The sequence below is a fragment of the Thalassophryne amazonica genome, unplaced genomic scaffold (genome assembly GCF_902500255.1).
Source record: "Thalassophryne amazonica unplaced genomic scaffold, fThaAma1.1, whole genome shotgun sequence".
NCBI lineage: Eukaryota > Metazoa > Chordata > Actinopteri > Batrachoidiformes > Batrachoididae > Thalassophryne > Thalassophryne amazonica.
This window is the reverse complement of record NW_022986482.1, coordinates 1-12,814: the sequence shown is the minus strand read 5'-3', so window position 1 is coordinate 12,814 and position 12,814 is coordinate 1. Positions and strand designations below refer to the sequence as shown.

Here is a 12,814-nt window from a genome sequence, read left to right as displayed (position 1 = left end):
AGGAGTAATGGGAAGACAGAGGACAGGAATGAGAGGAGCAGTAGTAACCATTAAACCAGTATTGATCAATATGTCTGGTTTTCATATTGTGTGTTTATATTTGCAAACTATTTTTCTATATTAACTTTCACTTTTGATACTCTGTGTGCTTCTTACCCTGTGTTTTGCTATACAATGCTGCTGGAACCTCAGTTTCCCTGAGGGAGTCTTCCCAAGACATTAATAAAGTTCTATCTAATCTAATCTCAAACAATTCACAAACACCGGTGATTCACTAAATTATTCACGTTGCATAATCTAAAAGAATTGTTGGCTGTTAACAAAAATCTCTTAATGATTCTTCATGCATATTAAATGAATCTGTCCAAACTCATTATGTTGATTGCTTTAGACAATATGTTGGTGTATTTTTTTTTTTCTTTTTTGGTTTGCTGATACTTCACTCCCTGACTTCCAAATTAAACAGACCTGCTATTTCCTTATTTTGAACCCTCTGACTGATTGACCCTCTGATCTTCTCATCTGTCACTTGGTTAGATTTTACCTCGTACACATCACCATGCCTGATTTTCTCTCTCTGACCCTTTTTGTTTTCTTCCCCCTGCAGCTTCACGGCAGTTGCAGCACTTTGTGTTCTTTCCCTGAGAACTAACATTCATATGCTCCGCTCAGCACAGCGGCTCATCAGCTGAGTGATGCAGAGGCATGAGGTCAAAGATCTAGTTTTTGTGACTAGATGGAGGGACACTTACTTTCAGTGAGGGACACACTGCGCCATTATGAGGAAGTGACGTCATAGAGAGTGAATGGAAGCACCAAAAAGGAATTACCAAAGGAAAATACTGATCAAGCTATATATTGTTGGGTTTATTTGCACCTGTCGTGTAGTGTTCACATGCTGCCCGCTCGTCCTTGGGGCTGGGCTCTGCCTCGCTGCACACTGTGGTGCTTGTCATGAGTTGTCCAGCCAATGAAGCGGAAAGCTGCAGCAGCGAGGGGAGCAGCTGCACCACTTCCTCCGTCACCACCTCCGACCCGTCCTCTATGTCTGTACGCAGTCACTCCGACAACCCCGACACCTCCCATCATAGCGCTCCCCCACCTCCACCTCCTCCGCCGCCTCCACCTCCAGAAGCACCCCCACCGCTTCCCACTGCTGTGCACACTGCACGGAAGAAGCGGCGTGTACGCAGCTTCTTCTGGAAGCCCATCCCAGAAGAGAAGATACGTGGGAAGCCCAACATCTGGACCTTAGCCGTGCGGCAGCAGCATTACCAGATCGATATTCGCTCTGTGGAGGAGCTGTTTGGCCAGCAGGAGGAGGCGGTGAGGAGCGCACGTGGGGCCAAGCTGGATGCTGGAGCCTCCACTCGTGTTGACCGGTCTCGATCCTTGAAGGAGAGCAAAGCAGAGGTGAGTAGAATGGGCAATCATGTTCCACAAAAGACCAGCAGTCAACATTTTAACTCCAGTCCAACACCTCAGCAGGTGATTTCACTGATTGATTTCTCACAGTCATATGAAGGGGTGAAATTAGGTGCAAAGGTGTTTGGTTGGAGGGAAAATCTGCAGATGGTTGGACTTCCATTGCACATTCTTTCCACTTCAGTCATCTGATCTAATTTATGGAATTAGCATCTGTGCATTATTTTTGTAATTAGTCCTGTGTGGGTAAAAAAAAAAAAAACTCTTTTCACACTTCAAATTTATTGCTCTGAATTTTCCCTAATGGTGTCATTCCTTCCCGTTTAATTCTGAATAGTAAATTGGGGAAGGTTTTGAAATATCACAGTAACTTCTTGATCCACCTTTGTCAATCTTGAACACACTTGGTATATGTAGTCATTACAGTTATCATCGGTACTACAGTTGAAATCCGAATCCAATTTTTGAATCCCGATTCTGGCAGTCGTTGATAGTACATGGTAACTTCTGGGTTTTTGCAGTCTTAACGGCTTCAGTGTTATTTGAACCTATTTAAATTGGGCATTCGTAGTGACTATGGCTTGAACGTTGATTAATTTTACTCCATCTGGGTAAAAATTTGAAGCCGAGCAGCATTTGTACAGTTCTGGCCGAGGGTGCAGCTCCTTTCTCTTGTTTTTGGGTGGGTTGCCAGATCTGCATGTATAAGCCAGCCTGTTAGGAGGCAAACTGGATTAAGACATTTCATCCCGTTTTTGCAATTTTTTTGATCGTGGGCGATTGTACTAGAATGGCACCCTGTGGAACAACCCTATTAGGAGCAGTGCGACTGCAGTTCGCTGCTCCTTCAGCATCAGCTGGACCCCAGGCCAGACTTGTTTTCTCAGATTTTATTATGCCACTGGATGACATTAGTTTTGGTCCACTAAGAATTATTATCATAGGAAAGCAAACCAACCCAAGAGAAAATGCAGTACTGTACACACTTTAGAGGTATGGTGCCACTGGGTTTTTTAAGCTTTAAGTCATAAAAAGAATTTTCTTTGGTACCACTGTGATTTTATTCCTTAGCATTTAGATATGGGATTCATAATGTGATATTGCCAATTTGATCAAAATTCAAGTTGTCTGAAAACTATTTAGAATTTCAACCCCTGAGGGGGAGAAATTCAAGGGATCAAATGCCATGACCACCATTTGGTAGCTCTGGAAGTGATTTACAAACAGTCTTATGGATGTTAGCATTAGATGGGTCACAGGTCATCTCAAAAGCTCACACGCGCTTTCTCCTGTAGTTAAGTCTGCAAAAATGGAATTTCCCCCAAGATAAATAGGTCCTCTTCATTAAAATGAGCTGTAATTCTGCAAGGTGTTATAAAAATAAACTTACATTATAATGCTTGGATTTCAGTAGAAACAAACTTTTCTGTTTTGTGAAATTTGAAAGGCCCTATTGCTTTACGCCTAGATCCAGGCAAGGGTTCTTGAAGTTTGTTTGTTTGTTTTTTAACATAAAATGACTTGAGAACTGGATTGCCAAACTGCAGTTATCTGTAATTGTCTTTAGCACATAGTTGATTGGATTACAAAGTCTTTCGACCCTATTTTACACCCAGCGTAACACTATGTATACAGTGTAGTGCAAGTGTTATGGGTTCTTTATGTTTCTGTTTACGTTCCATAATTTCAAACAAAGATGTGATTAACTTTTTCTTTGTAGTTATAATTTGGGCATCTGGACTCGTGGAACTGTGCGTATGTTGTAGCTTGAAGTGTTGTACAAATCTTGTGAACGGGACAATAAACTAAGTTGTTGCTTTGTTGTTATGATTCAAGTACCACAAAAAACACATACAGCAGGTACTGGTTTAGAGTAGTTCTGAGTTTGTTCAGGGTACATGAGTGAGATGAATCAAAAGTACAGCATTTTAACTTCTGTTTTATGTATGTATTTTTGTTTTTCAGATCAGCATTCTAGATTCCAAGAGGGGGATGAATGTCGGCATTTTCTTGAAGCAGTTTAAGAAGTAAGTCATGCTCCTGCTAGTCCAGGACGGAGTCATGTTACTGTGCATGAACCTCTATAGTGGAACTTTATGTGCAGTAAACTTCAGTGGTGTGAAAACATACACCTGCATCTTGAAATCCAGATGCATGTAGCTATAATCAATACTATAATTTCTGTGTACACACAAAGGCATTAATATTCATAGGCACTCTTCTCAGATTCAAGAAGTTGTGCACACTAGGGATGTAACCTTTTAATGTTGTTCCTCAAGAACAAGCTCCTGTATCACATTTAGATGAGCCTCTATGCATATACAACTACACATTGAACTCACTTTGAGTTATCTTTTAAAAAAGTTCACCCATGAACTCATGTTTGCTGTGTTCACACCGAGCGCGATGCGAGCGACTGCAGCGACAGGTTGCCATGTAATCCCTATGTAAGGACGCGTTTTGGCGCTAAGTCACGATGATGGACACGATGGACGCGACGCGAGTGAAGCGATTTTGAGCGATTGCCACGTTTGTGACGCAGTATTGCGTCGCATCACGTCGCGTTGCCCTCCTCCCCAAGTTGAAAATCTGAACTTTTTCATCTTGTCGCGCTGCGATGACCAATTAGGGACTGAATATGTAGTGACGTGGAGATGTCTGAAGATGTGAACATGTCCTGTATCTGGTAGCAGCCTGTGAGCAGGACTTATGTCTCTTTTGTCCTTTATTTCACAATTATGACAAGAGTTTTTGGAGCGAGCAGCAGCCCCACAGCAGCGGGAGCGGAGTATTTTTTTTCTTTTTTTTTTTACGTGCGCGCGCGAGTGAATCGTCTGTGGAGAATATTTTACTTATTAACTACACAGATGTATAATAAAACAAATGGTGACTGGTTTATAAACACAATTATGACAGATTTTTTTTGGAAAGAGCGAGGAGCAGCCCCGCAGTAGGCAGCAGAGTTTTTTTTTTTTTTTTAAACGTGCGTGCGAGCGAATCGTCCATGGAGATTATTTTACCTATTAACTACACAGATGTGTAATAAAGCAAATGGTGACTGGTTTCTAAACACAATTAGTTTTTGGAGCGAGCAGCAGCCCTACAGCAGGCAGCAGAGTTTCTTTCTTTTTTCTTTTACATGCGCGCGTGAGCGAATCGTCTGTGAAGAATATTTTATTAATTAACTACACAGATGTATAATAAAACAAATGGTGACTGGTTTCTAAACACAATTATGACAGAGTTTTTTGGGGGGAAGAGCGAGCTGCAGCTGAGTTTCTTTTTCTTTTTTTCTTTTTTTTTATTGTTTATATGTGCGTGCGTGAACGGGACAGGAGGTCCTCAAACTGGATCCCGCAGAAGTGGAAGGGCCGCTGAAAGCAGCCGTCATCCAGACGCAGCTCCTGCAGCAAATAATGATACTCCCTGTATCGGGAGCTTTCCACAACAACTCGCTCCGTGTGATCAAGGTCCATCATGTTAACTTGACTTACAACCAGAGCCGGCGAGTGGAATGGAAGCTCCTCCTATTTGATGGTGCACCGGGGCAAATTTTCGCAGCAAAAGCAGAGCGACACACCGGGTGAAGGAGGCGCGTCCGTCGCGAATTTGTAGCGTCTGATCACGCCCGGTGTGAACGCGGCATTATGCAAAACCTGTGTGAATATGGGCAATAGGCATGGGCTGGTATGAGATTTGGACGGTATGATAACCGTGGGCAAAAATACTGCAGTTTCATGGTATTATGTATAGCTTTAAAATGTCCTTCAACAACATTATTGCTGTTTGCATATGAAGCGAGCGTGAATCAGGCGCACTAATTGATGCGATGTCTACTGCTAAGAGCACAATACCACTGATAACTTTAGAGAAAATACGAAAATGATCATCTCTCTTTTAGACATGTAGCATCTGCCCCGTGGGAAACATGACTTACTTGCTTAGGGAGAAACGTGGCTGGAATAACGTCCGGAACTCCGGATGCTCAATACTTGGCCCAGCTTCACCAACAAAGTGCTTGGAATAGATGTATTTATCCTTCTTGACATGTTTGTGGGAGAAATTTGGTCGACCACAAGCACGACTCGAGTCCACCGCTTGTACTTCTCAGTAGTTTCAGAGATGGGATAAAGTTTACTCCTTCCATGTAATCCTTTGCGGGTATCTTGAATCGCTCCGAGTCCGACACAGGTCATAGCTACAGTGCTTTGTTGCCACTGTTTTTGATTTGAAGGGCTATTCCGCAGAAAATAAAATGAAAAGGCCGACTTGGTCCTTTTAGACGGAGGGAAAAGTTCAGCGCAGGCTTCGCCTCCTTCAGCCATGATGCAGAGCTAGCTAACGTTAGCTGCCTGTTTCTAAACAGAGACAGAGGTGCACGCCAGGGGGAAGGGCGCCAGCGGCTACCTATGCTCTGCCTGTCAAGAATTCTCATAACCCGCCCATACTTTAGGGACAGTATAATGGAAAATTTTTCTGGTTTTGATACTGTGGCTTTTTCATACCGCGGTATACCGTGAAACCAGTTATCGGCCCATGTCTGATGGGTAAGGTTGCATAGCGCTCTTGGCTTTCAATAAATGCTTAGCATTTGTAAGACTTCAGTGGTAATTAGATTGTATTGCTGAGACATCATGGTTTTCCCCTTTTTTCTTTATTATTCAACCAGGGTTCTAGTTTTTGAAAGTCCACCGAAATGCAACTGAGTAGAAAAATTTCCAAGTTAGTCATGTGTGAACTTTTTACCAAATACAAAAAACCACATTGATTTTCATTGTTTTCTTGCAAATGCTCATCAGAATGACACAGGACGGAACTTGTCCCAGGATCCACTAGACTTAGTCCTAGGGTTCACTAGTCCTAGGGTCTTGGTTAGGGTTAGCGGTTAGGGTGAACTAGGACTAGTGGACCATCCCCAATACAGGACTATGAGGTTGCAAAACAGTTGTATCCCTACTGTGCACACTTGGTGTCTCATGCATGCATGCATGAGACACAAAATTTGGACACTTACAAGCTTCTTAAAACAATAGATGAGCTCAATATTATGGCTATTTGTCATAGCTAGAGCCTCAATAATTAATTCTGTCACAACACAAATTTAAAAAGTAGTTCCCAGTAAAGGACAGAAGAGGAAAAAAAATGTGCATGTGATGTAGCAAAAACAGATGAAATAAAACCTGGAAATACTGTATTAGTTTCTGAGACTCATGTGGTGACAGGAGGAGGAATACGAGCAGGTTGCCTTCGTGAGGTGTTACTGCACTATCCAACCTTCTGACAGTTTTCTCAGTTGCTGATAACCTCTTAAAAATTACTTAATTCATCTCCATATATTTTCATTCACGTCAGTCTACTTTTGAGAATAACACATTTTAGCACTTAATGTTGTTGTCCATCGGAAACATGGGTGAAAATCTGTGTCAGCTGTTCTATTAGGCTTTCTTAGCGTTCCATTGTTTGTAGTAAACTGGATCAGAGCTGAGAATTGTTGTATAAGTAGTCTGAGCAGAGTACAGACTGTTTGCATACGAGCTGGATTTTAATGGCTCCCCAATGTATTTTAATGACATTTGACTATTGCAGGAGCTGCTACTCTACTCAGTCAGCACTGAATGCGGCCAGTGACCTCATCAGTGGTTATTTCACTGTGGGCATTTTTAATCTGGTGTTTGTACGGCTGTGTCTGAATTCAGGGGCTATATTTTTTTAAAGCTACATTCGCTGGCAGTAGGCATCATCATTGGCATGATGAGGCTGTCCCATTTTGATGGCTCCTTGGAATGCGACCAACAAATGCAGCTTTCTTTCTCCCAAAAATGAAGGACAGAACAGGTGTCCTTCGAGGCTCAAACAATCCGAAGAGTCATTGTTCTTTTTTGTTTGTTTGTTTGCCCCCCCCCCCCCCCCCCCAAAAAAAGGACATGTTGATTAAATTACAAAACAAAAGAACAATTTCTGGCTCCATTTGTATAATTATAAATAAGTAGTGTTTCCAAGTATAAATAAAGCCATCTATCTCGGGTGGCCAGAGACCTCATGTACAACCCCAATTCCAATGAAGTTGGGGCGTTGTGTTAAATGTAAATAAAAAACAGAATACAATGATTTGAAAATCCTCTTCAACCTATATTCAATTGAATACACCACAAAAACAAGATATTTAATGTTCAAACTGATAGACTTTTTTGTTTTTGTGCAAATATTTGTTCATTTTGAAATGGATGCCTGCAACACATTTCAAAAAAGCTGGGACAGGGGCAACAAAAGACTGGGAAAGTTGATGAATGCTCAAAGAACACCTGTTTGGAACATTCCACAGGTAAACAGGTTAATTGGAAACAGGTGAGTGTTATGATTGGGTATAAACGGAGCATCCCCAAAAGGCTCAGGCATTCAAAAGCAAAGATGGGATGAGGATCACCACTTTGTAAACAACTGTGTGAAAAAATAGTTCAAGAGTTTAAGAACAATGTTTCTCAACCTTCAATTGCAAGAAATTTAGGGATTCCATCATCTACAGTCCATAAAATAATCATAAGATTCAGAGAATCTGGTGAACTTTCTACACGTAAGCAGCAAGGCCGAAAACCAACATTGAATGCCCTTTGACCCCTCAGGTGGCACTGCATTAAAAACTGACATCATTGTGTAAAGGATCTTACTGCATGAGCTCATGAACACTTCAGAAAACCATTGTCAGTTCACACAGTTCGTTGCTACATCTACAAGTGCAAGTTAAAACTCTACCATGCAAAGCGAAAGCCATACATCAACAACATCCAGAAATGCCGCCGCCTTCTCTGGGCCCGAGCTCATTTGAAATGCACAGACGCAAAGTGGAAAAGTGTGCTGTGGTCTGATGAGTCCACATTTCAAATTGTTTTTGGAAATCATGGATGTTGTGTCCTCCAGACAAAAGAGGAAAAAGACCATCCAGATTGTTACCAGTGCAAAGTTCAAAAGCCAGCATCTGTGATGGTATGGGGGTGTGTTAGTGCCCATGGCATGGGCAACTTATACATCTGTGATGGCACCATCAATGCTGAAAGGTACATCCAGGTTTTGGAGCAACACTTGCTGCCATCCAAGCAACGTCTTTTTCATGGACGTCCCTGCTTATTTCAGCAAAACAATGCCAAGCCACAGTCTGTACATGTTACAACAGTGGCTTCATAGTAAAAGAGTGCGGGTATTAGACTTGCCTGCCTGCAATCCAGACCTGTCGCCCATTGAAAATGTGTGGCGCATTGTGAAGTGCAAAATATGACAACGGAGACCCTGGACTGTTGAACAACTATCAAGCAAGAATGGGTAAGAATTCCACCTACACAGCTTCAACAATTAGTGTCCTCAGTTCTCAAATGCTTATTACACATTGTTAGAAGGAAAGGTGATGTAACACAGTGGTAAATATACCACTGTCCAAGCTTTTTTGAAATGTGTTACAGGCATCCATTTCAAAATGAGCAAATATTTGCACAGAAACAAAGTTTATCAGTTTGAACATTAAATATCTTGACTTTGTGGTATATTTAATTGAATATAGGTTGAAGAGGATTTGCAAATCATTGTATTCTGTTTTTATTTACATTTTACACAACGTCCCAACTTCATTGGAATTGGGGTTGTACAAAGACTTGAGTGGATTTCCTACTGAAACATGGTGTACACCAAAACCTAGAAACTGGTGTAAGCACAAAAGTATCCATATCTACCAAAGCATGCATAAGCCTGGATCCAAGAACGTTCAATTTTGTACATCTCACTGAACCTGGAATGTAGCCCACATGCATATACACCAAACTCCGCTCTGGCCATGCTCCTATTTAAATATGCAAATCCATGTAAATAGGCCCCGAGCTTGGATTCCCTACACACATCAGACAACATAAACACAGAAAAGAATTTATACCGAGTGTGAGCTACAAATAACTGAAAAGTACGTGGAGACATGCAGGGATGGTTTATTTGGTACCTTGTTAAATGGAATAATCATGAAACTGGAAAAATGTTGGTGGGCACGTGTGTATGTGTGACACCGTAAACGCTGCTGGCTCAGAACAGTGCATACACACTGAAGTAAAAACGTGAGGTGTGCCACTGCTGATAGTGTGTGACATTCACAACTTTACACACGTGTTTATTGATGAATACTGAACACAGGGAGACAAGAAGCTGTGCTGCTGCAGTCTCACCAACAAGAAAAAGAAACACATTGATAATAACAAACAATATATTTAAATGCGCACATGCCCAAATGCGCCAGGGCTAGTTTTCATTTGGAAAACCAGCACATGAGTGAGTAGCGGCTCTTGCAGCTTATTCCACAGGGTTCTGTTGTACTGCGATTGCCCACGATCCAGAAAAGTGCTAAAACAGGATGAAATGGCTTAATCCAGCTTGCCTCCTAACAGGCTGGTTTATAAAGTGTAGATCTGGCAATCTGCCTCAAAACGAAAGTAAACTGCGCTCTTGGCCAGACATTCAGCTCTTTTCAATGTTCGTTTTGCTGTTTCTAAATGCTTGAAAATGTTGTGTTGGTGTTTTCTTTTCATGATGACTGTAGCAGTACACTTGAATGTTTTTGATGAATGAATGGAACGTTGTGTTTTTGTAGCATTCTGTAATCTGCCTGACAGCGCTTCCTGATGGAAAAGTCCACTGTTTTTCCAGGGCTTTCCTCCCAAACACAGCTATCATTTGTGCGAAGCACGTTTGAATCAAGACATTAAATGTAGTTTCACACAAGCTATTTTTATTGTTGTAATACTGAAAGACTTTCACAAATACAGCTGTGACAAAATGTGCATACAGGATCACAGCTGACACCACCAATGTTATCTATCAAATATTGTCTTATTGTTCTTATTGTCACATCTGGGGCACATTTAAGGGACTTTTTCCACCTTTATTGGGTTAATTACAGGTATTTGTCGCAGTTTTATCAATAGATTCAGTCATGTCTGTATTTACAAGGAGTCTGCATGCCCACATGTGAGAGGTTTTCTGGCAAGCTAAAGCATGCAAGCAGAGAGCAGCCACCGAAGCTCCCTGAGGTGAAGCTTTGTATTTTTCCATTAGTGTTTGTTTTTATTTTATTTAATGGTTGTTTGCAATTCTGATTTCTTGTGTGTACAAGCAGAGCGTAGGTGTGTTATGAATCCTCCTATGGAAGGCGTGTCTAAATATCATTCTGTATGCTCAACCTTAGACTGTGTTTTTAGTGGTCTGTTTTGGTGGTTCATTTTTTCCATTATTATTTTATAGCAGCTTAATTATTTGAGCATTTCACTGACTTACATCATAAATGATCAGGTTAATTTTTTTTATATGGCTTCATCAGCTGACTGACTACATCAGTCATATTCATGCATGAGTAGGAAAGTGCAATTTTACTTTTGTTATATACACACACACACACACACACACATACATACATACATACATATATATATATATATATACGAGGTCTGTTAGAAAAGTATCCGACCTTATTATTTTTTTCAAAAACCATATGGATTTGAATCACGTGTGATTGCGTCAGCCAAGCTTGAACCCTCGTGCGCATGCGTGAGTTTTTTCATGCCTGTCGGTTGCTTCATTAGTCTGTGAGCAGGCTTTGAGTGAGGTGTGGTCCACCCCTCTTGTCTATTTTTTTCTGAACGATTTGGATCTTTGCTGCATCAATTTTTTTCCAGAAACTGTGAGAGACCTCCAGGTGGACACCGTTCGAAAAATTAATATGGCTTTCGGGGACGATTTTATGGGGATTAAACAGATTACGGGGTGTTACTGCCCCTTTAAGGACAGCCCACAACTGCTGACAACCAGCACCGATGGACAGGCTGACACCCCGCACAAACAACCAGATCATTTCCAACGTGAAAGCTTTGTTGATCTGGGACCTCGTCTGACTTTCACAAAAAGGCAGAAGATGTGGACGTCAGCACTTTTTCTGGCACATTCCACCGTTAGTTTTTTTTTTCATGGAAAAAGAAGCCGAGGGACGCGCCACGGAGCTGTTCATTACGCGGGACAAAACCACCTCGGTGTTGGTCTCATAGGACGACTTAAAGGTGGATTTCAGACGGATTCCGGTTGCTTTCCAGTTGTGTGAATATCCGATTGTGATTGTGCATGAGCTGGACATGCCAGAACATGTCCTGTGAGGTGTGTGTGTGTGTGTGTGTGTGTGTGTGTCTCTGTCCACTCTGTGTGTTTTTGAAGAATGGATGGATTTGGTGGCTTTGTAAAGAGTGATGGAAGTGCTGAAAAGGAGCGCCTGTGCTATTTATCACTGAACTGTCTGATGTTCAGGTCCAACCGCTCTATTGTGGAAGACATACATCACGGAAAAGGCAAGATTTACGGAGCCGAGCTGCTCAAAGACCTCCTGAAACTACTGCCTGATGCAGAGGAGGTTTGGATGAACACTACATAAAATATGTATATGTATGTGTGTGTGTCTGGGTTCAGTTTTATATAATGCGTTGCCATTTGACATGATCAAGTTGCCCACTGATGATGAAAGTGTTCATGTGGATGTTCATGCTTGCCGAACTTCTTTTTTTTCTCCACAGATCAAGAAACTGCAGGCGTACAAAGGCGACCCGGACAAATTGACGCTCGCTGATTCTTTTATGTACCTCTTGATCCAGGTGCCATGGTAAGGCCTGTCTACATTAGTGCTGATTCTCTCTAAGGCACGTTTGATAGCTAACTGAAGAATTTGCATTTTTGTGGGGATTTTCCAGCTAACAGTCTTTCACTGGTAGTGCTGTACTAGTCATTTAAAATTTGTGTGCCAGGATTTTAGTACAAGAAAATAGATCAAAATTGACCAACGGGTCATGGGGTACTGTGTGTATGTGTGCTTATATATATATATTATGCGTGTGTATCGCTTTGATCACAGTGAAACCGTTTGCTGTTTGGTATGCTTGCGTATTTTGGGTCAAGGATGAACACTGCAAAAAATGGAAAGTTGATAGGACTAATATTTGTTTTGAGAAATTAGCGATTTTAGCTCACCAGTAAACAATGGACATTGTGCTGCAATGCACCATGGGAGTTTGGGGTTTTGAATGTTATTGTGGTTCATGTTAGTTTTACAGTGTTGTTAGTGTTATTGATTTATTGTGTTTTTGTAGTTCAACTGGTTTAGTCAGTTTAGTTAAGTGTTACGTTGCTGTTACCACGAGTAAGTTAAGTGTCATGCTCCCGGTACCATAAGTGAAAAGTGTAGTGCTTTTAATGTCTTCCGCCACTGTCTCTGTTTGTGTATCAAATTAAAGCACCTGCTTACAGCAGAATGCAGAAAAGACAAAAACCTTTGCGTGCTTGCTATTCTGATCACGCAAAAACTGTGGAGAGCTGACATTTGCCG

General features: G+C 41.5%; 1 protein-coding gene across 1 annotated transcript; it reads left to right on the top strand.

The window, feature by feature from the left end:
• Positions 1 to 612: 612 nt before the first annotated feature.
• LOC117506244 (FH2 domain-containing protein 1-like) lies at positions 613 to 12,094 on the top strand (the record flags this gene model as incomplete). The annotated part of the gene is made up of 4 exons (XM_034165743.1): positions 613 to 1,413; positions 3,391 to 3,452; positions 11,746 to 11,848; positions 12,009 to 12,094. Coding segments are annotated over exons 1-4 (710 nt in total), but the record flags the coding sequence as incomplete, so codon positions are not given.
• Between the last annotated feature and the right edge of the window lie 720 nt (positions 12,095 to 12,814).